This window comes from Miscanthus floridulus, chromosome 2, assembly GCF_019320115.1.
Source record: "Miscanthus floridulus cultivar M001 chromosome 2, ASM1932011v1, whole genome shotgun sequence".
Taxonomy (NCBI): domain Eukaryota; kingdom Viridiplantae; phylum Streptophyta; class Magnoliopsida; order Poales; family Poaceae; genus Miscanthus; species Miscanthus floridulus.
The window spans coordinates 124,197,743-124,222,062 of NC_089581.1; the positions used below are offsets into that span (position 1 = coordinate 124,197,743).

Sequence of the window (24,320 nt, forward strand, 5' to 3'; positions counted from 1 at the left end):
TGGTTGGTCTCGTAGATTCTGAGCACGTCCACTGTAGGGACTGCTCCATCACCGACCGCTCTTAGCAAAATGTTCCGTTGCTACACACTTTTTGTGTAGCAGTGGTGCGTGGCGCGTGGCCCTCGCCGAAAAGAAGTTGAATCATCGTGCGCATGCGGCAAGTAAAAAAAAAAAAAACTCAAAGATCACGTGCCGCCACCTCCTGGTTGGGATTGGGCAAAAGCATAGGCTCTATCGCGCATGCATCACGGCATACACATAGTCCGGGATATTTCCATTTCCTTTGAACAACCGCCCCTCCCCTCTCCCCTGGATGCATACATGGCTGGATTAATTAACATAACAATTATAGAAAAAAGAAGAGAAGGAAATTAAGGAGAGCAACCGCCTCCGCTAATCTCTCGGTGCATGCGTGGTGCGGAAGGAGTCGTGGAAGTGGCCAGCAGTCATCGAAGATACAAACGACGCGCTCCGCGTCGCTGCCGCCGCCGCTAGTAGTGATCGGATCTCTTGTTAGTTACACACACACTCCTCGATCGGCAGGGAGCGGGAGCGAGGACTAAGCAAAGCATCCGTCCGTCCCCTGCGAACCGCTCGTCTCCGGCCTCCTCGGTCGCCGCTCCGCTCCGCTCCTCTCCTCTCCCAGTCCCAGTTCACGTTTATAAGGAGCTGTGGCCTCCCTCGTTTTCCTCCTGTTTCCTTCCTCGGAGGAGAAGAGAACAGATTATATATATTGTTGTTGAGAGTGCTCGATCGATCCAATCATCCATCCATCGATCGATGCGAAGCTACTAAGATTATTGGCGATGGACATTTCGGAGCTGCACAAGCTGGCGTTCCTGAGGGTGAAGCAGATGGAGCCGCAGAACGCCGGCAAGATCCTCGGCTGCATCCTCCTCCGGGAGCCCGACGACGACGAGATGGTGCAGCTCGCCTACGGCAGCGACGCCGCGGTGCACGCCAAGATCAGCGACGCCAAGGCCACGCTCGCCGCCATCTACGCGCGCTGCTCCGCGCACCACCACCAGATGGACGCCGCCGCCGCGCACAGGGCCGCCGCCGCCGCCAGGTACCACCCGGCCGCCGCGGCTGCCGCCGGCACGCGCCACCACTTCGCCCCGGCGGCCACAGCCGCCGCCTTCGGCTTCCACTACTGGCCGGAGCACGCGGCGCCGGTGCCCAAGGCGCAGCAGGCGGAGGACTTCTCGTTCGTGGACGCCGCGGCCGCGGCTGCCGAGGGCCACTACGCGTTGATGCCGCAGCAGCAGCAGAACCACAACGGCCTCGTCGACGACCACCAGCACAACTTCGCCGCCGCCGCCGGAGGGTACTACTACGCCGCTGCCGAGGACGCGTTCCACAATGGCGGCGCCGGCGCCGGCGGGGGACTGCCGCCGAGGGCCGCGGCCAGGCGCGGGAACGGCCTGTCGACGCGGCGACCCTGCCACTACTTCATCAAGGGCATGTGCAAGAACGGCCAGAACTGCCACTACTCGCACCACTACTCGCACCACCACCAGGTCTACTCCGCCACTGATGGGTTAGCCGACGACGGCCACCACAGCAGCGGCGGTGGCGGCACCACAGCCGGCGCGCTGGAGAAGCTGGAGCTGGAGATCCTCGAGCTGCTCAACTCGCGGCACGGCCAGCCGCTGTCCATCGCGTCGCTGCCCACGCTCTACGGCGAGAGGTACGGCAAGGGCCTCCAGGCCGAGGGCTACCTCACCGAGAGCCAGCGCCATGGACAGGCCGGCTTCAGCCTCACCAGGCTGCTTTCCCGACTCAACAAGATCAGTATCATCGAAAGGTACAAATATGCAACGAATCAACATTCAGTTTATTTATTAGAGCAATGTACTGTAATAATCATTGGATGGACAAGTAAATAAATATAATGCACACGCGCAGGCCGCACGGGCAGCACTCGGTGGTTCTGGCGGAGGACGCCGCCAGGTACACGGAGTTCAGGGGCGAAAGAGGAGGTGACATGGGCTCCGTCCCAGCCAGCTCGCACCAGATATACCTCACCTTCCCCGCCGAGAGCACCTTCATCGAGGAAGACGTCGCCACTTACTTTGGGTATATATATATATATATACACACTTTGATTTGGTTTCAACTTTGATGTTAAAGATGCATATATGCGAAGTTAAATTTTGAAGTTTGTCATACATTACTCGAAACCATGGCAATAATGTGTTGACCTGCGGCATTCTGCACTCTGCAGGCAGTATGGTCCGGTGCGTGACGTGAGGATCCCATGCCAGGAGAGGCGTATGTTTGGTTTCGTGAGCTTCCAGAACCCGGAGACGGTGAGCACCATTCTCATGAGGCGCAACCCACATTTCATCTGTGGATCAAGGGTCCTTGTTAAACCCTACAGAGAGAAATCCAAGTGCATCGAACGGTAATCAATATAATTTGCATGCTCGAATTGGTTTCTAGTTTGCTTTTTATTTTTCGATAGCATGCTTTTGTGTGTGCAACCTAATAAAAGTTCCAGTTATCCCAGGACGTGCGTGGGCAAGATGAAGCCGATGCAGTACTACCCTACCCGCTTTGTCGAGATTGATGATCATCCGGACTTTTATCCCGGTAATGGCCAAATAACCTTATCACCTCTATATTTTACGACTATCCGCAACCACTGACATCATCGACTACTTATCTGTTCGCTCTAGATGAATACGAGCCTTCAAGCTGGATGGTGAGAAAGCAACTGGCAGAGAAGCGGGAGAGGATGATCGAGCTCGAGAGGAAGCGCTTCGCGGGTGCAGTCAGGCTCGACTCGTTGCCGCAGCAATATGCCTATTTCGATTGCAGCATTGGGGACGATGGTGTGAATCCCCTCAATTGCCTCCCGGCATCAGGTCCGCAATGCCATCATTTTTCACCTTACAGTTACATCTTTAACCATAAGGTTAAGTCTGCTTTTCTTTTTCCAATTTTGTTTTTTTTTTTGCTTGCTAATCAGATTCCAAAGACGATGTCGACCAGCTAATGGACCATCCCCTCATGACGCCAGATTCCTTGGAAATGGTCTCCACGAGCCAAGCTCTCCAAACACAGTCAAGCAACAACTACGATGACAAAGAGAGGTACCACGTTATTACTTACTAGTAAACACAATTAAACATTGCATTGCACGCTAGCGTTAGTCTTGGTATGTCATCTGTGTAACATTTCTGTGGATAACACATTCCTAATTCCAGCAATCAGATCGAACTCCTCCCAGAAAGTCCATTCGCATCAGCCGTGCCGGGTGGAAACAACATATCCACAATCATGTAATGGGATGGAAAAGGGAGATAAAACATCATGGACCCTTAATAATAAGTGACTGGTTCAGTATCTTCTTAAGGTCCATGGTTGGCAACATTCTTAAGGTCCAATGGTTGGCAATGTTTTTACACAGGACAACATATATGAAACAACAGTTCTTTTGTTGTAGATAGAAAGAAGGGAGGAGAACTCTCACTGGTCTTAATTAGAAGTCACAGGACAATGTTGTAGATAGAAAGAAGGGAGGAGAACTCTCAATGGTCTTAATTAGGAGTCACAGGACAAAGACATTTCGTGTTCATTTTATACTTTAATTAGGAGTGAGGAATGAAAACAGCATTAGCACCATGCAGGGTGAGGACATAAAGAAAAGTCACACTGGTAAGTTTTATACAAGTATGTTGTCTGACTATAAGGAATAGAATAATGTGACATGTTAATTAGTTCTAATAACATATAATGATACATGCATATTGGTGCTGTACCATTTATTTCCAAAAGTTATGAACCAATATTGGTTATTGTTTACAAAGTTATAGTAGAAGTAGTCATGCCATCCCAGATCGTCTATTTGTACGACTTTCAGTATTTAATGAATTAAAGGCACAATTTCAGTTTCATTCTCTATTACTGTTTGTAAATTTGTCATCCTTGATCTTTTTCGATTGCAATAATCATTCCAAAAAAATTAAACTTTATTTTAGATACAATAAGAATATGTCCGGTATGGCACTTTGGTTAACCTTTGCTTTCACAATAGCACCTTGGGCTAGATTGGATTTGGATGGAGACCTGAATGGTTTGGTAAAAAGTATTGCCTGAGAGTTGCCTGGAAATTGCCTGGCGAGGCAAGTTAGGTGATAGTCTGTTTAGTTTGTAATATATTTGTATCTATTTGAGTAATATAAATCACTATAATATAAATCAACACATTTTATATTAATGATATACATAAAAATATAAATAATTTCAGTAGTTTATTTACTAACCGTGCATACACATACTTAACTAAGAAATGGATATAAGAAAATGAAAAGACGTTTGGGCCACACCATCATAATTAACCTGCTGACCTCATTAATTGAACAAGGAGAGTATTTGGCAAGATTGATTCAGCTTCGTTTTATGCCTTCCTTTAATTTAACCGTGTAACAGCAAGGGAAAAAAAGACCGAAAAATAAAACCTACACGTATTCCAACTAGCACTGATCACCCCACCAGGCAACCATGTTCCAGCAGCCAGGCGAGGCCAGGCAAACGGCTTGTTCGCTGATTGGTTTCTGGACTGATAAGCCCGACTGGTGCTGGTTTGTTGTGAGAGAGAAACACTGTTAGCTGACTGATAAGACCTGGCTGAAACCGATAAGCAAACAGGCTAAAAGTTTGCTCCAGGCTATGAACCAAACAAGCCCTTGTACATCAGCACCAAGAACCACTTGGAAAAGGCAACCTATTACAATTAGTGCCTTGTATGACAGTGCAGGCTGTAGTCATGGAACTCATCTGATCTTGATATGAACCTTGGGGCCGGCTTTCCCTTTGCCAATCACAAAAACACCTAAACATGCATGCTGAAAAAAAAAAAATAGGGGCCACGAAATATCTGCTGATGCCTGACGTGACAAGCTAATGAATTCGTGATGCCTGACGTGACAAGCTAATGAATTCGTGATGATGGTAACAAACACAGTCGCTATCCCTTTATTTGTTGCCCAAAGAGCATGAATCATGACCCAACCTCAGAATTGATGTGCCTCTCCATCTGGTGGAGGGAAATCTTGTGTGGATAGTGTTATGGATCTAGTGGGGTCAGCATGCTGTATCCTTTGTGGCTCTCATCCCTGCTGGTGGCTTGCAAGTAGGATAAGATTGATGTGACCAACTCAAACACCAACTATACCAGTAGTATTTCGGAATAAATCCAGTTATATGTAAGACCACATAGAAACATTATCGTAGTTTTTACTCAAAATAATATATGTTTGTTTCATGACCTTCGTGCAACAAATAAAGTACTATTATATTCCTAACTAGTTGTTCCTAAAATCAACTTATCTTATATGTAAGTAGACATGGTATATATACTACACACATACACTACCGAAAACATCAAATTTGCCGAGTGTTTTTATGTGCGTGTTTAGTTGGGTGAATTTGGGAATTTGGGATACTGTAGCACTTTCGTTTTTATTTGGCAATTAGTGTTCAATCATGGACTAATTAGGCTCAAAATGTTCGTCTCGTAATTTCCAACCAAACTGTGTAATTAGTTTTTTTTCGTCTACATTTAATGCTCCATGCACGTATCGCAAGATTCGATGTGATGGGTACTGTAGCACTTTTTGGGATTTTGGGGTAGCAACTGAACACGCGCTATGTTTGCCGAGTGTATTCTCTCGGACACTCGGCAAACAAGTTCTTTGCCGAGTGCTGCGCTAAAAACACTCGGAAAAAAAAACACTCGGTAAAGAGGAGGTTTGCCGAGTGTAAAAAAGAACACTCAGCAAAGAGAGGGTTTGCCGAGTGTTTTTTTACACTCAGCAAAGAAATAAAATATTTTTTCTAGGAAAGAAGGAGAAGAAAATAAATGAAAAAAAACTTTGCCGAGTGCCCAGATCTACGACGCTCGGCAAAGCAAAAAATCTTTTTCTGAAAAAGAAGGAGAAGAAAAAAAATAAAAAAAACTTTGCCGAGTGCCCAGATCTAAGACACTCGGCAAAGGAAAAAATCTTTTTTTCTAGGAAAGAAGGAGAAAAAAAAAACTTTGCCGAGTGCCCAGATCTAGGACACTGGGCAAAGGGAAAAAAATCTTTTTTAATCGGCCCCAGCGGACGCCCCTCCCCCTTCTTCCCCCGCCGTCGCCCCTCCCCTCCTCCCTTTTTGGCCCGGCGCGACCCTCCCCTCCCTCTCCGGCGCCCCTCCCCTCCACCTTCTTCTTCCCCCGACGGTGTCCCTCCCCTCCCCCTTCTTCTTCCCGCGGGCGCCCCTCCCCTCCCCCTTCTTCTTCCCCCAACGGCGCCCCTCCCCTCCCCCTTCTTCTTCCCGCGGGCGCCCCTCCCCTCCCTCCTCCCCTGCCTCCTCCTCAGATCCGCCCGCCCGCGCCCTCTCCAGCGCCGCCGCGCCGCTCCCCTCCCTCCGGGGGCCTTCACGGCCGCGCGCGAGGCAGCCCAACCCCTCCCGTCTATGGCGCAGGGCGGCTCGGCCCCTCCTGACGATGCAGAGCAGCAGCAGCAGTAGCGGGTGGCGGTGCAGATCCGCTCTCCTCCCCTCCCTCCATGGCTCCACCGGCGGGTGGCATTGCGGATCCGGCGGAGAGGTGTCCTCCGGCGGCGGATCCGGTGGGTTGGATCCCGGTGGCGGTGGATTCGTGGATCTGACGGTTAGGAACCGTCCGGCGGCTGGCTCCACGGCAGGGCGTGGTGGTGGTGGTGGTGGCGGCGGGGCATGGTGTGGTGGTGGTGGTGGTGGTGGCCGGCGTCGGGGCATGGTGGTGGTGGTGGTGGCGGTGGTAGCCGGCGGCTGTGGTGGTGGTGCCGTCGGCGACTTGTTTTTTTTTATTTTTTCCTGAAAAATATTTGCCAAGTGTTTTTTTTTGATTCGGCATAGTCTTTGCCGAGTGCCCGACGATTGACACTCGGCAAACAGCTCTTTGCCGTTAAAACCTACGCCGAGTGTCGTTTGCCGAGTGTAACACTCGGCAAACGCTTTGCCGAGTGTTTTTCGGGCTTTGCTCCTGTATCCGGTAGTGATACTACCTCAGTTCTGAAATATATAAAAATCCTTTATATTTCAGAAACAAGGTAGAATATATCATGCATGCCACTGCTGTTATACTGAAGGTTGTAGAAATATTTAATTTATATGCACACTAGCTAGCCTTGTCAACTCGAATCCCCTTGAGATCACCCGGATCCCACCTCCCACGTGGATCCAGACTATGACATGTGCTAAAGCTGAAGCACATAGGTATATTGAGGATCGGATTGCGATGGTCTAGTGGACTCTTGCCGTGCATGGCGACAGATTTGTCCTTGTGCTCGTGTTGTGTAGTCCTTGCGCTTGAGACTCCTTTGTCTAGGGTAAAGGAAGTTGTCCATTCGGCTTTATTTTTGTCAGTAGTTGATCAAGACTTCACGAGTGGCAATGATACTACTTATTAGTGACTGAGTGACTGGTGGAGGCACAAACGACATGTTTGGTCGGGTCATGTTTGTCGTTTGTCCATGGCGATCTGTGCAACATTTTTTTTTAGTAAACTGAGCTATGTTGGTGTGTGTTTGTAATGGTTCTCACCCCTTTTTTTTATACTAGCAAATATGCCCTTGAGTTATAACTGGGCCTACGTCATGATCGTATCATGTATTTCAATTAGTTGTGTAATTTTAATCCATATCGTAGCTGGACGTGTGCTACTCGCGTGTTTAACTAGGCAAAAAAACCCGTGTGTTGCTGTGGGATTTGTAGAAGGTATTTTATTTATTTATATAAATGAAACTAAAAGAAAAGATCTAGAATATGTATACCATACTATAGATTCACGCTATAGCTATTTGACAATATTTGGCACGTTCGTTTCGCTGAAAAAACAAGCTGAAACACTGTTCCGGCTGATTTGTTGTGAGAGAAAATACTGTTCCACCTGAAAAGACAAGCCGAAAAGTACGGATTATAAGCCAAGAAAACAGGGCCAATTGTTTGAATGTTGATGCTCGCCAAAGGTTTCAGTGGGAGCCAATCGTCAAGATGAGATTACACAAACCCACAGTGAGAAAATACTATGAGACTACTTAATTAGAGAGCATACGAATTCGAAGAGCCAATTGTTTAGGTAAAACCCGGTAAATTTCTCTTGGTGATCAGAGTAAGGAGCTCTTGATGCTCCTACATTTTTCTGTATGGGAGAAAAACTAAGAGAGCAGGTATTTGAACGTAGATAATTAAGGTTTTGGCAATCGGATCAAAAGAAAATAATTAGTTGCAATATCAGAATGAATAATATAACATACATACACTGCACTGGCCAGGATTAATCGTATGGCCTGGTGACTGGTCATAGTCTACCAGAGTTTCGAAAGTGACTTGTGCAGAACCCAACATCTGGTTTTACGAAATCACAGGCAGCTTAAAGTGTCGTGGACTCGTGGTGGCGAGGTCGTGTCAGTGGTGAGGTGCCAGCCGGAGCCCCCAGGTCGTCCCGACGCCACCAGCAAGGCAGCCACCTCGCTGCGGGAAGGAGCGCGACGTGCATCATCGCAGGCGAAGTTGCGTGACGCGATCAAGCGACAGCACCAGTCTCAGCTGCCTCAGCTGGTAACCCGTGCTACTGTCGCCCGACCCCGCACTGCTGCTGCAGCGGCGACGGTGTGGCCAGGGATGCGGATGCCATGCGGAGCGGCAGGTACTTCAAGCGGCGGCAGCGACAGACCCGTTGTGAAAATACAAGCCGAAACACTGTTCTAGCTGTGGCCCGCCTATGAAAATACAAGCCGTTGTGAAAATAAAGCCGACAGACCCGTCTGTGGCTCCGTTCGCTTCGCTGAAAAAACAAGCCGAAACACTATTCTGACTGATTTGTTGTGAGAGAAAAATACTGTTCCGACTGGAAAAAAAACAAGCTGAAAAATACAGATTATAAGAGAAGCGAACAGGACCTAAGTTGCTAACGGGCGAAGTAATGAGTTTGCGGCTGACCTTTGGATTGGCTAGCGTTGAATGCACCGGGTATATGGCCGTGTGATAAATCGAGCAGCTGACCTTTGGATTGGCTAGCGTTGAATGCACCGGGTTGGACGTGTGATAAATCGAGCGACGTGATTGTTTAGCTTCAGGGAGTAGTGAAGTCAAGGAAGAGCGAAACTATGGACGGTTAGATTCGCTAAATTAGCGGTGATCCAATTGTTGTTGTAGCTTTATAGCAATGAATGATTGCTAGTGGCCTCCATCTATATTGATACATATAGGATTCTCGGCCTGATGGACAATAGAAAAAGCAAGGAAAAAAGAGCGGAGGCACTTTGGATCGACCAAATATAGGGAAAAAAATGGAACTACCGGTCTCGGACGGCCAGACCAAAGACGACGAGACTTGGATTCCAAACGGGAGCGGCGGATGGTAATAGAGACCGCGGTAAAAACGTGGACTAATGCGGAAGCTAGACAAAAAATATGGCAGAAATTTTGCCTCTTTATTATTATTATTGTTGTTGTTGTTGTTGTTATTATTATTATTATTATTATTATTATTATTATTATTATTATTATTATTATTATTATTATTATTATTATTAGGTATAGAAAAACAAAGAAACAGGAATCTCCTGTGTTCTCAAGAAAAAATGTTACAAGGGACATAGCTATATTGAAACAAATCATATGTGATGGGCGTTGTAGAATTTATTCTCATTTCTTCTCCAACATAACCACTATACTACTTTGTCATGCTTAAAAAAGCAATAGCTATAGTGTGTTCCAACTTCCAAGAAGCAAAAATAGCAATATACCCTGAGTCACATTGATATATGCATATAACCAAATACTTCATATATCTTAGTGTACTATAGGACATCATAAACATTAGTCAAATTAAACTTTTGTGGATTCTCTTGTAATAAAAACATGTGTCTTCATTGCCTCCGATCCGGCACCATCTACACTCCATATCTATGTGGTGCTAAATTAGCTTAAGCATATATTTCCTATCGCATCCTACCCAAAACTGCGCACCAGTGGTCCTCTGCCACTCATGGCCCCACTCCTGCATCTCCATCACTAGCTAGGTATTCCCCAATAATAACTCCCTCTAAACCCATAGTGAAGTAACTCGCTTCAAGAAGCTTATTGTCAGTGTCTTGAAGCTATCATATGAAAACCTAAGACTTGTGTTAGTCAGTAGATGGCCCTAAGAAAGTAAACAAACCCATTTCAGTAGTCCTACGATAAGCCATATGGAACCCATGTCATGTTTTTTAATGGATTTTCCCCTTTTTCAAGAGGATGGTGACCGATATGCTAGCACATAATTGTGCAAAGTTAATTTAATTGCAACTCATCAACATTTGTATTGATTTTTCTGGTCTCTCCCGATATGGAAGATTCCACTTGATGACATCAAAAAGAAACTCTTAATTTCGTATAAAATAAGGGTTTTTCTTGCTAGATGAACCACAAGTTTTTACATGCAATAGAATCTTGTGCTTACATGTCAGAATTGTGTAACAAAAGAATCAATCTTCACAACTTCACAATAGTAAGACAAAACACGCACTACTATACAAATTCTTTTACACAGCATTTTGAAATGGGGCTCTGAGGCGGTTAGCCTGGTTTCCTGCCTCGGCTATTCGAGGCAGGGCAGCTAGGCAAGCAACCACCTTGGTTAATCCTTGACCATGGCGAGCACGGTAAAGAAACCGCCACAGTTAATTTGGATTAACTGGGACGGTTTCTCTAATGCAATCGCCTTGGTTAATGTTTATTAACCGAGGCGGTTGGCTTATGGTAACCGCCTCGGTTAATCGATTAACCGAGGCATTTGCTCTAATGCAACCGCCTCGGTTAACAGGCGATTAACCGGGGCTATTTCCTTATAGTGACCACCTCGGTTAAGTCTGGGCTATAAATGCAGCCTCACCCACCCTTCTTCCCCACGACTTCTCCATTTTTCGGGTTTTCTCCTCAAAACCCTAAAAAATGGCTATTTTCTAGGGGTAGAGGTTTTGCCCTTGGATTTGGTGAAGGGGGGCACCGCAAGAGGTTGATTTTTGCTCTCAAACCCTCAATCCTCTCTCTTTTCCATGATTTGTGTGTTTTTTCTCAAGATCTAAATCTAGATCTATTTGGAGGAGAGAGAAAATCAGATCTAGAGCTACCCGGCTGCTTTTTTCCATACTGCTATGCTTATATGCGCTATTTTTGCTGTTTGTGTGTGCAGCGATCATGGATAGGGAATGGATGTACAAGACATTGAGGCTAGATCCTTCGTACCTAGAACATGTGACAAAGTTTAATGCCACTGCGAAAAGGCATCGTCTGGGTCTGAAGCGGGAACACACCGTCTGTCCGTGTAAGAGCTGCAAGAACCTTCTACTGCATGAAGAAACGTGGTGAAATCTCACTTGGTCCGGTATGGTTTTGTCAAGGATTACATCGTCTGGAAGTTTCACAGGGAAGCAAAGGATCCGAGTGCTGGTGCATCTGAAGGAAACTCGTCGACAACGACGACGGCAGCGGTGAATGCAGAACAACAAACCTCACCAGCAGCGGCATGTGGGCACGGCAATGCTGCTACTGGCGACAATAATGCAGATCATGATTACATCATGATAGATGATCTGCTCCAAGACACGGCTGACGATGACGGCGGTGGGGGCGGCGATGGTGGGGATGGCAGTGAGCCTGTGAGGGATCCTGAGACCGCGGACCTTTTTTGAGTCAATCGCTAACCGTCTTGACCACGACAATGTTCTATTTGGTAGCCCGAGGTGGCTGGAGAATTTCAGAGAGATGAAGTAGGCGACAATTAATCCCCTCTAAGGATTGTCCGAAGCACTGGATGACGCTGCGTTTTAACCTCCAGATGCTGATGTTGAAGGCTCGCCATGGCATCGATGCTGCCTTGTATGCTCGTACTGAGCTTCCATCCAGCTTGCCAAATCTTGAGACTCTTACCATATGTTCTGACAGCGAGGTAATATGCTCTTCAACTCTTAGGCGATTATAAATCTGGCTACATTTTCATTTCCATATAACGATTTTACAGCAGACATATATCTGAATGTAATCAAATCTGTCATCTTTTTTTGCAGAGGTTCAGTACACCAATGATGCCTAGCAGATTCCTCCACCTCAAATTCCTTAGTATTACTATCTGTGGACTGTCCTATGATCTTTTTTCTCTGGTTTCCTTTCTGCATGCATCTCCTTCCTTGGAAACCTTCATCTTGTGTGTAAGTCACTGTCCTTTCTACAAAGACATAGTAAAATCTGGTGGAATTGCTAATTTGAGTTTGTATTACCCTTTAGGTACTCAGAGAGTGTGTGGAGCGTGTCTCTATTTTGGCAGAGCCATCAGGTCTGAGGATGGTTCATAATCACCAGCATGACAAACTAAAGAGTGTCAAGGTTAACAATTTTTCTTCTGCCAAGGGGTTGGTAGAGTTGACATGCCATATTCTCGAGTCTGCAACGTCGCTGGAGTGCCTCACATTGGACACCACTTCTGGTGCACCTAGATGCTCTGTGAGCAAATCTGGCAAATGCCTGATGATGCACAGAGAGGCGCTTGTGGAAGCCCATCGAGCAATCTTGGCTGTTCATACGTACATCAAGCCGAAAGCTCCCCCCAAAGTTGAGCTAAATGTTTTGGAGCCTTGCAGCCAGTGCCATAGTGTTCGACTTTAAGATGGTGATTATCCTAATTATTCTACCCCCTACATTCTAAATTACAAGTCGTTTTGGCCTTTGTAGCTACATAATTTTTGCTATATATTTAGACAGTATATATGTAGGTGCATAGCAAGAGTTTATGTGTTTAGAACAGCCAACTGTCGGCTATGTCTTGTAGTGTTTCACCAGTTGTTAGACTAGGTCCAACGATTAATATTACAGTTGCTACTTTGATAAATCTATGTGATAATATCACAACTTGAAATATTAATATTGTTAAAAACCAATTATTAATTTATCGTTCACGTGATAGGAGAACTCTGGCACACATATATGAAAAAGCAATTTAAGACCATAGGTGCATTGCATCAAATTGGTAAATTCAGAAATACTACTACACCGATGGAATGAAAAGAAAGTATCCTGGTAACAAGCTGAACTAGCCAAGAGAAACACAAGACCTCTTTATAAAACATAAAGATATCTTCAAAACTGTTCCCTGTCTGATCTTCCTATATGCTTGATCCTCATCATTCTCAAAATCTGCCAAGGAGGCATCAAATACTCTGCTTTAGACCATTAGAGGCAATCTGAAAACAAAAACAAAAGGAAGAAACTGAGATAATAAAAGTCCTTACATATGAAAAGTAGCCTTGATTGGCATGTGAATGAAACATTAAATTCCAAAATTTTCCAAACAAATGAAGCTTATGTTAACATCCTACAAAGAATGAATCAGAAAAGCATAAACTTTACAGAAGACATCAAGATGATCTTCATAAAAAAAACTCGTTCCTTGAGTTAAGACCTCTCCGAGGCATTGATGGAAAGGTAGAAGATTCTCCGCTATTCAGGACGTGCCACTAACAGCGAGGCACGTATTACGCTATAACCATTACTGGACCACATATTTCACTAAAAATAGCATAAGGAGTGGTCTTTTTTTCGGTGAGAACGGCGGTTGTTTGTTCAATTTTAATGCTTCAAATAACATATATTTACACAGAAAATCTAACCTACGAAAGTTCCACATTAAGATCAAGTCTGAACAATTCTACAAAGCCAAGTTCCTATAGGACAACTGTAGTACCTTATCTAAATCAAAGGTATTCCTACTGAAGTACTAATCAAACACACATGCATGCTGAATTGCCGATATTGCTGGAAATGTCTGAGACAACAGTCTTGCCTACGTTGCACACGATGAACTCTAACGGGCGCTGTCACACCCGAAGCAAATCATAGGAGGCACTGGAAAAAAATGGGCAGAATAGAACTAAGAAAAACATGGAAAGTGAAAAAAACTGATGGAAATAAAATACAGAAAGGAAAAAAAGGACGAAATATGAGGAGAAAAAACAGAAACATGGAAAGGAGAATCGGACAGAACCGAACGAAACAAACAGAAGGGAAAAATGGGTGGAACGGAGGAAGCTAAGAAAAGGGATAAGTTGGATTTAATTGGGTCTGATCTAACCTTAAATTAAATAAATATCAATACAAATAATAAATGGTAGTAGTATAAGAAAATGTTAATCCTGTATATAGAAAATTGACATGAGATAAATAGATAGATATTGTGTACATTTGTTGTTAGTCTATTGAGGTGACATTTGGTGATGCGTGGGAAAGGGATAAAGAGAAGCATGTTAAGACTAGGAAATGAGCCTTAATGCCCATCCGTTGTTTGGATACATCTTAGTTTCGGTTTGGGATCAGTGAGACTAGGAAATGAGCCTCTAATGCCTAATCCGTTGTTTGGCCATCTTAGTTTCGGTTTGGGCTTAGTCGTGGGATAAGTGAGGCCCACATGTCCACACGTAGGCATTCGGTTTTGGTTGGTTTTTGTTCTAACTGAACTCTTTTAGTGGAGGTTAAGGCCCTGTTTGGATATCCTGTGATTATAATAATCAGATTATATAACTAAAATTTGATCCAAACATGATTGATTATATGATGGATTATTATAATCAAAACCCATGATTATCATAATCCATAATCTAGGTGAGGCTAGGTTTTAGGGGATTATCGATGCTAAAAGTCTAACTTGCCCCTCAATTGATTGTCCAACATGCCACATTAAAGAATAAGATAAGAATTTCTCATTTTAGCCAATCATAATCAATCACCATAATCTAGGGAACCCAAACACTGATCATAAATGCTATGCATAATTCAGACTATAATAATTGAGTTGTGCTCCAAACATGTCCTAAGACAACAAAAAAGTGCAGGTTCTAAAGAAAATTTAAGCAACACTTTCACTATTTTAGATAATAATAATTGACTAGCAAATGTGTCGTCCGCTGCAATGGGACCCAATACATTTTGGAATGGATTCCATAGCATTATTGGACGTGAATCGTTCTAACTAATATGAGCACGAATCGTGAGTCCGGGTCACATATGGGACACGAAGGACGGCGTATTTTAGGAAAAAAAAAACGGATTGGAAGAAACGCTTTTATCTTCCTACTGAGCTGCAGAAGGGATTCGGCACCTTTCTGCTAGTGAGCTAGATGCTGTGGAAGGAGAGAAATCAGATAGTGTTCAAAGGTGTAGTGCGACAGCCAGCGCTGGTCTTCAGCAACGTGGTTGAGGGGGGGGGGGGGGGCAACATGTGGGTAGCTCCATGCACTACCGGAGACGGCTTCTTTGCCGAGTGTCCCAGACTTTGCCGAGTGCTTTTTATCGGGCGCTCGGCAAATAGACTATTTGCCGAGTGCCAGAGAGAAAGCACTCGGCAAACAACTGGCACTCGGCAAAGAGGTGGTTTGCCGAGTGCCGAGCACTCGACAAACAATAACACTCGGCAAAGACCAGGTTTGCCGAGTGTCAGGCACTCGGCAAACCAGAACACTCAGCAAAGGGCCGCCGCCGTTAACGGCCGGCTGACGCCGTTAACCTTTTGCCAAGTGTCTTATCCTGACACTCGGCAAAGTGGTGATTTACCGAGTGTCATTTTTGACACTCGACAAACCATTTTTTTTTTACTTTTGACCTCCAAACTTTTTCTGCAGTCCTCATACAATACGTGGTACTCCATGTTCCAATGTGGCACATTTCTCGGACTTTTTCTATATTTCTTTAATTTATTTCATTTAATTGAATTTTCTTGGATAATTCAAATTATAACTGCTAGTCATTCGAATAATGAAAAAAATGAATGGAAAAATGATATTCATGTTATTTAGTATAATGTGAGGCCGTATCCAGGAACAGACCATCAATTTCGAACATCTTGTTCACGAAACATGACCACGAACTTGCGGTCGAGTTGTTTTTAAATTCTATAAAAAAACAAACGAAGTCCAAAAATCATAAAACTTGTCAAGATGTCATGATATCATATGTGGAGGCTGTGATAAAATTTTGAGAAGGTTTCGCGCAAGTTGTCACGTACGATGCTTGCAAACCGAAGAATCTCCGAAGAAGTTTCATGATTTCGTGAAGAGGCCGACGAGGTGGTAAGCATCGTACGTGACAAACTTGCGCAAAACCTTCTCAATTTTTTTTATCACAGCCTCCACATATGATATCATGACATCTCGACAAGTTTCAAGATTTTTGGTCTTCGTTTGCTTTTTATAGAATTTAAAAACAACCCGACCGCAAGTTCGTGGTCATGTTTCGTGAACAAGATGTTCAAAATTGGTGGTTTGTTCCTGGATATGGCCTCACATTATACTAAATAACATAAATATCATTTTCCCATTCATTTTTTTCATTATTCGAATGACTAGCAGTCATAATTTGAATTATCCAAGAAAATTCAATTAAATGAAATAAATTAAAGAAATATAGAAAAAGTCCGAGAAATATGCCACATTAGAACATGGAGTACCAAGTATTATATGAGGACTATAGAAAAAGTTTGGGGGTAGGAAAAAAAAAATAAAAACGGTTTGCCGAGTGTCTGCGTTTGGCGCTCGGCAGAGGAGCCTCTTTGCCGAGTGCCAGGACATATGGCACTCGACAAAGAATTTTTAAAAAAAAATTAAAAAAACCCCTCTTTGCCGAGTGCCAGGCCGGGTGGCACACAACAAAGAATTTAAAAAATTAAAAAAAAATAGTTTCCCGAGTGCCAGATCGGGGGCACTCGGCAAAGGGGGGATTTAACCCCGCCGGCCTAGCCATCCCACACACACCGCACACACGCACACAATCACGCAGGCCAGCACCGCCCCCCCCCCCCCCCCCCCCGCGTCACGCCGCCGAAGGAGGAGGAGGAGAGGAGGAAGAAGGAGGAAGAGAAGGAGGAGGAGGAAGAAGGAGGAAGGAGGAAGAAGAAGGAGGAGGAGGAGGAGGCGCCCCGGTCGCCGTTGCCACATCCCTGGCGCTTCCCCAGCCGTCGCCTTGTCCACCGGCGCCCTGGCCCCTTCACCACCGCCGCCCTACGACGCCCACTAGGTATGCCCTACCATCGTTGTCGTCATAGTATTACTAGTAGTTGCGGTAGTAGTAGTGGTAGAGTAGCTGTGGTTGTAGTCGTAGGAGTGGTTGTGACATTGTTATATATATGTGGTTGGATATAATCTTGTGCATGTCAGCCATCGTGCCGTTCATATATATGTGCATGTCGGCCATCGTGCCGTTGGTTTTCTTGCAGGTTTTGGAAACCTCACCGTGCAGGGGAGGTGCTGTCGAAATTTTGTATTGACAGTTTTATGTTTCTTTTTTTGCAGAGAAGAGCCCGTCGGAGTGGAGCCGGAGTACCTCGGTGACCCCGATCGCCTTCCTCGCCGCTGCGGGTCTGCCTGCACCGCGTCGCCTCGCCACTGCATTGACCAGCCATGGCCTCGCTAGCCTGACTCCACCGCCACCCTAGGTATAACCTCTCTTTCCGTATCATGGTCGTAGATCACGTAACCCAGTTAGGCGTCTCCCGTTCGAAAGAGATATGGTTGGAAATATGCAGATATTTCTATATCTAAAACCGTATCTGTTTCAAATTGCCCACATTTTTTGGACGGCCTGCGGATGCATAGGTGGGGTTAGTTTCCATGGTCTGCTCCGATCTAAGACAGAGTTTCAGCATCATCTCCCTGTTGTTCTCTGGATACACACTCTCCCTGGCAGGATGTGTATTTGGAGAACAGCGAGGAGGTGCTGCCGAAATTCTGTCTCGGATAGGAGTAGAGCATGGAAACTAACCTCATCTATGGATCCTCGCGTGGGATTAGGACCTATCCTCACCTATTAGATAGTAGGAACGTCGTGTAGATGCAATTGATGTTTATATTACTCACCGCTATATATGTTAGAGGATGGAGGACCGTGAGTGGATGTACACGGGCCGCACAAGTCAGGGTCAGGTCATCAATGAATGGATCGACAAGACCGATGCTTTCTTGAAACGGGCATTTGGCGTGGCTGCTAAAGGAGCGGGTAAAATTTGCTATCCCTACTGCAAATGTGCAAATATGAAAAGACAAATGAAGAAGGTCATGGGAGAACATCTTTGGAAGAATGGATTTACGACAGACTATATCCGGTGGGTCTACAATGGTGAAGCCGATCGTATGAGAGAGGAGGTGGTGAGACCACGTGTCGAGGATTATGATGCTAATGCGGGGGTAGCAGACATGTTAAATGACTATCACGAGGCACAGTTCGCTGAAGGACGTACGGAGGACGAGCCAGAGGCAACCGCAAAGGCGTTCTACGACATGTTTGTCGTAGCACAGAAACCCCTTCACGGTCAGACAAATGTTTCTCAACTGGATGCCATTGGACACATAATGGCGTTAAAGTCCCAGTATAGCCTGAGTCAAGACGCCTTTAATGGTATGTTGATAGTTATTGGCAGCCTGCTTCCGAAGGGTCACCTTCTGCCAACGAGCATGCACGAGTCACAGAAACTCCTTTGTGCACTTAAGATGCCGTATGAGCAGATACATGCTTGCTCGAAGGGGTGCGTCCTATTTAGGAAAGAATACGTGGAAGCAAAGTACTATCCAAAGTGTAAATCCTCTATGTTCCTGGACATAGATTTTGGTAATGGCCAGAAGAGGCAGCTTGACATTCCCGTGACAATCCTACGGCACCTTCCATTCATACCGAGGATCCAATGGCTATACATGACCGTGGAATCCACGAAACAGATGACATGGCACAAAAATGGCAAACGATACAATCCTGACAGGATGGTACATGCATCCGATGGTGAAGCATGGACCCACTTTGACGGCATTCATCATGAGAAAGCTAAAGAGGCTCGTAATGTATGTGTTGCGCTGGCAACAGATGGGTTCAATCCTTATGGAATGATGGCTGCCCCATACACATGTTGGCCCGTGTTTGTTATCCCCTCAATCTTCCCCCTAGCATATGCTTTCAACGATAGAACGTATTCTTGTCATTGATAATTCCTGGATACCCAGGGAATAATATGGGTGTGTTCATGAAGCCTGTGATTGATGAATTGGTCCATGCTTGGGAGGAAGGGGTATGGACATACGATCGAGCTACAAAGAAAAACTTCAAAATGCATGTTTGGTACCACTACTCCCTGCATGACTTACAGGCGTATGGGATATTCTGCGCTTGGTGTGTTCACGGGAAGTTCCCATGCCCAGTATGCAAGGAAGGTCTAAGGTTCATTTGGTTGCAGAAGGGTGGCAAGTATTCATCGTTCGACAAACATCGGCAATTCCTCCCTCTTGATCAAGCATTCAGACGAGACATCAAGAACTTTACGAAAGGTGTCATAGTGACAGACCCTACACCACCGATAATGATTCGTGTCGCGGTTCATGAATAGATAGATGGTCTCGTGGTCAATCCAGAAGGTGGTTTTGTGGGATATGGTGAGCAACATATGTGGACTCATAAGTCAAGCTTGACTCGGCTCCCCTATTTTGATGACCTTCTCCTTCCACACAACATTGATGTAATGCACACTAAAAAGAATGTCATTGAGGCACTTTGGGCAACAATCATGGACATTCCTAATAAGTCAAAGGACAACGTTAAGGCTAGAGTGGATCTGGCAACGTTATGCAATAGACCAAACCAACATATGAAGCCTCCTAGTCGCGGCAAGACATGGAGAAGGCCTAAGGCTGATTTTGTCTTGAGCAAGCCCCAAAGGAGGGAAGTACTAGAATGGATCCAGACATTAATGTTCCTTGATGGGTATGCAGCTAATCTGAGGAGGGGAGTGAACTTATCTACTATGCGAGTCTTAGGGATGAAGAGTCATGACTACCACATATGGATTGAACGGCTTCTTTCGGCGATGGTTCGAGGCTATGTCCCTATGCATGTCTGGCTAGTGCTGGCAGAGTTGAGCTATTTCTTTCGCCAGCTTTGTGCCAAGGAGTTATCTCGGACCGTGATTGCTGACTTGGAAAGAATGGCACCTGTGTTGCTCTATAAGTTGGAGAAAATCTTTTCACCTGGCTTCTTCAATCCGATGCAACATTTGATTTTGCACCTCCCGTATGAGGCACGAATGGGGGGTAGGTCATTTTCCGGTTATGACGTGAATGGATATCGCTTTCGCACAACAAGCTACGAGCAGAGTCGATCCAATCGAAGAACCACAAGTTCTAAAGTTTTTACGCCTGACGTTGATGAGGTCGAGTATTATGGAAGAATTGAAGAAATATACGAACTCAAGTTTCATGGTTCCAAACCTTTTAATCCTATCATATTCAAATGCCACTGGTTTGATCCTAAAGTAACGAGACGGACATATTCTAATCTTGGGCTAGTCGAAATTTGATAGGATTCTGTCTTACCAGGAGACGATGTCTATATTGTGGCCCAACAGGCCACGCAAGTTTATTATCTCCCATATGCGTGTCAAACCAAAAGGCATCTTAAGGGTTGGGATATTGTGCACAGGGTATCGTCACATGGTAAAGTGCCTGTCCCAAACAACTTAGACCCAAACACATATGACGGAGAGTTCTTTCAAGAAGAGGGACTAGAAGGGAGGTTTGAGATAAACATAACCGAAGCGATCGGAATGGAAGTAGACAATGAAACGGTTATTGAAGAGGACGCTGGAGATGATGTGCAAAATGTGAAGGACTTACAAATGCTTGAGCGATTACAATTGGACAATGACAATGGCAACATTGCTCATTCGGATAGTGTTGATTATTTCGACATGATTGATAGTGATGATGAGACTTATAATCCAGCTAATCCCGATCATGATGATTATTTCTAATACATGTAATACTATATTATTTTGTAATTATGTTTTGTTTATTTTGCATCTCTTTCTAAGTACTTCTTGTTTATCTGTGCTTATTGGTTTACTCTTTTTAATTGCAGGTGATTGAATAAATATGGTGGGTGGTGTGATGAGGAAGCTAGCATCCTTGTACCAAAGGACAAGGACCGCTGCACTAGGGGAGAGTAGGAGGAGGAGCAGCTGTAGGAGGGAGCCGTCGCCTGCCACCCCATCGCGTGAGGAGGAGGAGCAGGTGCCCCAAGAGGACGTCGAGGAGGCGCAGGAGGACGCGTAGGAGGACGACGAGGAGGAGGCGACAGCAGGGGTTCCGCTTCCTCTAGTTCGTCGAGCATCTACTTGTGAGGTCTCGCGAGCCTCCCTCAGCGACCGATACCTCGTGAGAGACGCCCGCTGATTTGACCCGAGGGGGAAAAGTAAGTAACTTTAGATGTTATCACTACTTTATATGATATGTTGAAAATTAAAATAGAAACTAATAATTTTTCTTAATCACTTGGGCAGGAACTAGACGATTGTGGCGAGTGGAGGTTCTCACACATGCCAAGTCAATGGCATCCTCGGTCTTCTGTGCAAGGAGCACTTCCCTGGCCTGGTTGAGTACGCTGGAGTGATGGGGCCAGCCTACTCGTTTGACCAGTACGCCGCCACCCCCCGATGCTGCAGATTGGGCCTATAGGGTATTCAACAACAAGGCGGAGCGGGTGAAGCAAGAGCTGTGGGTAAGTCTTCCTCGCACTACATTGCTCAATACATCGCATTCATTGGACATTCTTGAAATAATGAATGGATACATCGTGTTTGTATGCAGGATTTCATTAGATGCCAGGACGAACATGAGGCCAGGGCGGATGCGGTGGCTACCAAATGCTGCAAAAAACTCTCGTGGACATGCATTACAAGGCACGCATCCAGTCCACCGTAACTTACCACGGGACCGTCCTTGGAACGAAGGTCACCAAAAGGGACGCAAGAACCATGACGCTGACCTGGGACCAATACCTGCAGGTAGATACAGAACATTAATACTGATTCCTTTTGAGATTAAGTAGGCTTAATTTCATCTTCTGATATGTCATGTACTTGATGGCCTGTAGATGATTCCTTATTGGTGTGCCGCGCATCCCTAGTGCTGAGTACAGATGGTGGACAAGTGGTGCTCAATCGAGTGGGAGGAGACGCACAACTTGTGCTGGGAGCGGCATTTGATGATGCTAGGTGTAGCACACCATCAAGGCAGCCGTAACCTCAGTGGATACGTAGAAACATGGGTACACGAATTCATTTATTTATTCTAACGCTCAATTCTGCTTGATTTCTAATCATCTTGCAGTTTTTCTCACAGTCGACGTCGCATGGTGGCCAGCCTTGCTCCATCTTCAAGGCATTTGCTATGGCCCACAAGGGCAAGGCGATGTCCGACGTCGACTACAACCCGGAGGACGGGCCCGAGGCGTACAGCAATGCGACCGTCCACAACTGCCTCAGTGAGTACGCATCGATGGCAAGGGAGGTCCATGGGCCAGAGTACGATCCGAGCACCGAGGACCTTAATGGAGAAGTCGTCATGAGGGTGGGAGGAGGCAAGAAGCATGGGCAGTACTGGATTGGCGACAGCGCAATCGACTCGGCCGCTACTCCCAGTCTCTCCTAGATTCAAGCAAGCAGCACGAGCACGAGCCCGGCCATACGACCTCGGTAGGACACTTCACACCACCAGGTGGAGGCACTTGAGGTTATTCGTGGTTTATTCGTCGTTCATTGGTTTTTTTCATATATTTCCTTTGCATTATTGTAACATTGGGGTGAATATATTGTAGGCCTAGCTGGAACAAGAGAGGAGGATACAGGAGCAGATGCAGACGAAGATGGAGAGGGTGGAGGCTAAGTGGGAGGCCGAGCAGTGGAGGATGACGGAGATTCTTCAGTACATGCAAAGTCTTGGCGCTGCTACGGGTGTAGTTCCACCACCTTCGCTATTCGCTCCACCTCCACCTCCACCTCCTCACTATTCTACTCCTATGAGTATAAATGTTTTAGTTTGTATGTGCATGCTTATGGTCAAACCTAGTGGAGTATGAAAGTTTTATTCATGTATGGTATATATTTATCTTGTCTCACACATGCAATCTCTTCTCCTTTGTGCAGAATCAATCGGCGGCATCGAACGATCCTCATGCTTCAGCGAATCCTTCACCAAATTAGTCTCATTGGCCATCTTGGTGATGATACTTGTGGTTGTTAATGGTACTTCTATTTGCAATTCTGGTTGTAGATGATGGAGCACTTGGATTACTTGTGAACTTATTTGTGATATATTGTGAGACATGTGACATTTGTGATATATATGTGGTGTTGGTGATATATATGTGTTGTTAATGATATATATGTGATGTTGGTGATGTTTGTTATATATATCTTCTGTTTGTTTGGATGGGATGTAAAAAAATAAATAAAAATGTTGTTTTCAGTCACTTTGCCGAGTGCAATGGCCATGACACTCGGCAAAGTGACTACCTGGGAACATGCTTTGCCGAGTGCAAAGGCCATTGCACTCGGCAAACATCACAGATTTGCCGAGTGCCATGGGCCAGGCACTCGGCAAAGGTCGCTTGTTTACCGAGTGGCTTGATAAGACACTCGGCAAATAGGCTACCTTTGCCGAGTGTCTTGCCGGTGGCACTTGGCACAGTTGCCACCTTTGCCGAGTGTCTGAGTCAACGGCGCTCGGCAAAGCGGCGACCTTTGCCGAGTGCTTGACCTTGACACTCGGCAAAGCCGCCGTCACGGTGGCGCTCGCCGTCACGGCGACTTTTCTTTGTCAAGTGTCAGATTAGCACTCGGCAAAGGCTTTGCCGAGTACCCGATAAAGTGCACTCGGCAAAGAGGTCTTTACCGATAAACTGATTACCGAACGCCCTTTGCCGAGTGTAACACTCGGCAAAGGATTTGCCGAGTGTATATCGGCCAGACACTCGATAAAGAAGCTGAATCCGGTAGTGATGTCATAGCGAGCTTGCCGCGCTGTTTAGCACCTTCACGGCCTAGGGACAAACTTCCTGTCGCAAAATTAGTCATCATATAGTCACAAGGAAAGCTAAGTAGCTAGGAAGCCATGCTGCGTCGTGTTGTGGCACAGGCGTAAACGCTTCTCGCGTGAACGCACCTGTGCTCGCGGTATGTAACTTTCAAACTTTCTTCTTAACGAAACACGTGTCAACGGACACGCTCTCGAAAAAATTAATACTATATATACAGATAAGAGAACAATATCAACATAGTAGCACAAATGTGTAGTAATTCAAATACAAGATATTACACACAAATCAAATATAGTCTAACAAAATTCAAATAAGTGAAATGTAATTCATGTAATTCGATTCTTTCGGTCAACCGAGAGTAGGAGCCGCTCTCTAGAATCGAACAAAGAACCGATTTTTCAAAATTA

At 45.5% G+C, this 24,320-nt stretch overlaps 1 protein-coding gene across 2 annotated transcripts; it reads left to right on the forward strand.

Annotated features, from left to right (window-relative positions):
- Positions 1-317: 317 nt before the first annotated feature.
- On the forward strand, positions 318-3,896 carry LOC136539562 (zinc finger CCCH domain-containing protein 54-like). 2 transcript variants are annotated; one of them, XM_066531531.1, is made up of 7 exons: positions 318-1,807; positions 1,909-2,079; positions 2,228-2,407; positions 2,504-2,595; positions 2,682-2,870; positions 2,975-3,098; positions 3,213-3,896. In XM_066531531.1, exons 1-7 carry the CDS (start codon positions 807-809, stop codon positions 3,289-3,291), a joined length of 1,836 nt encoding a protein of 611 aa, XP_066387628.1. In that variant the 5' UTR covers positions 318-806; the 3' UTR covers positions 3,292-3,896. The 2 variants fall into 2 exon arrangements, with proteins under 2 accessions (XP_066387628.1, XP_066387629.1); XM_066531532.1 differs by having other exon boundaries at positions 2,513-2,595.
- The last annotated feature ends 20,424 nt before the right edge of the window (positions 3,897-24,320 follow it).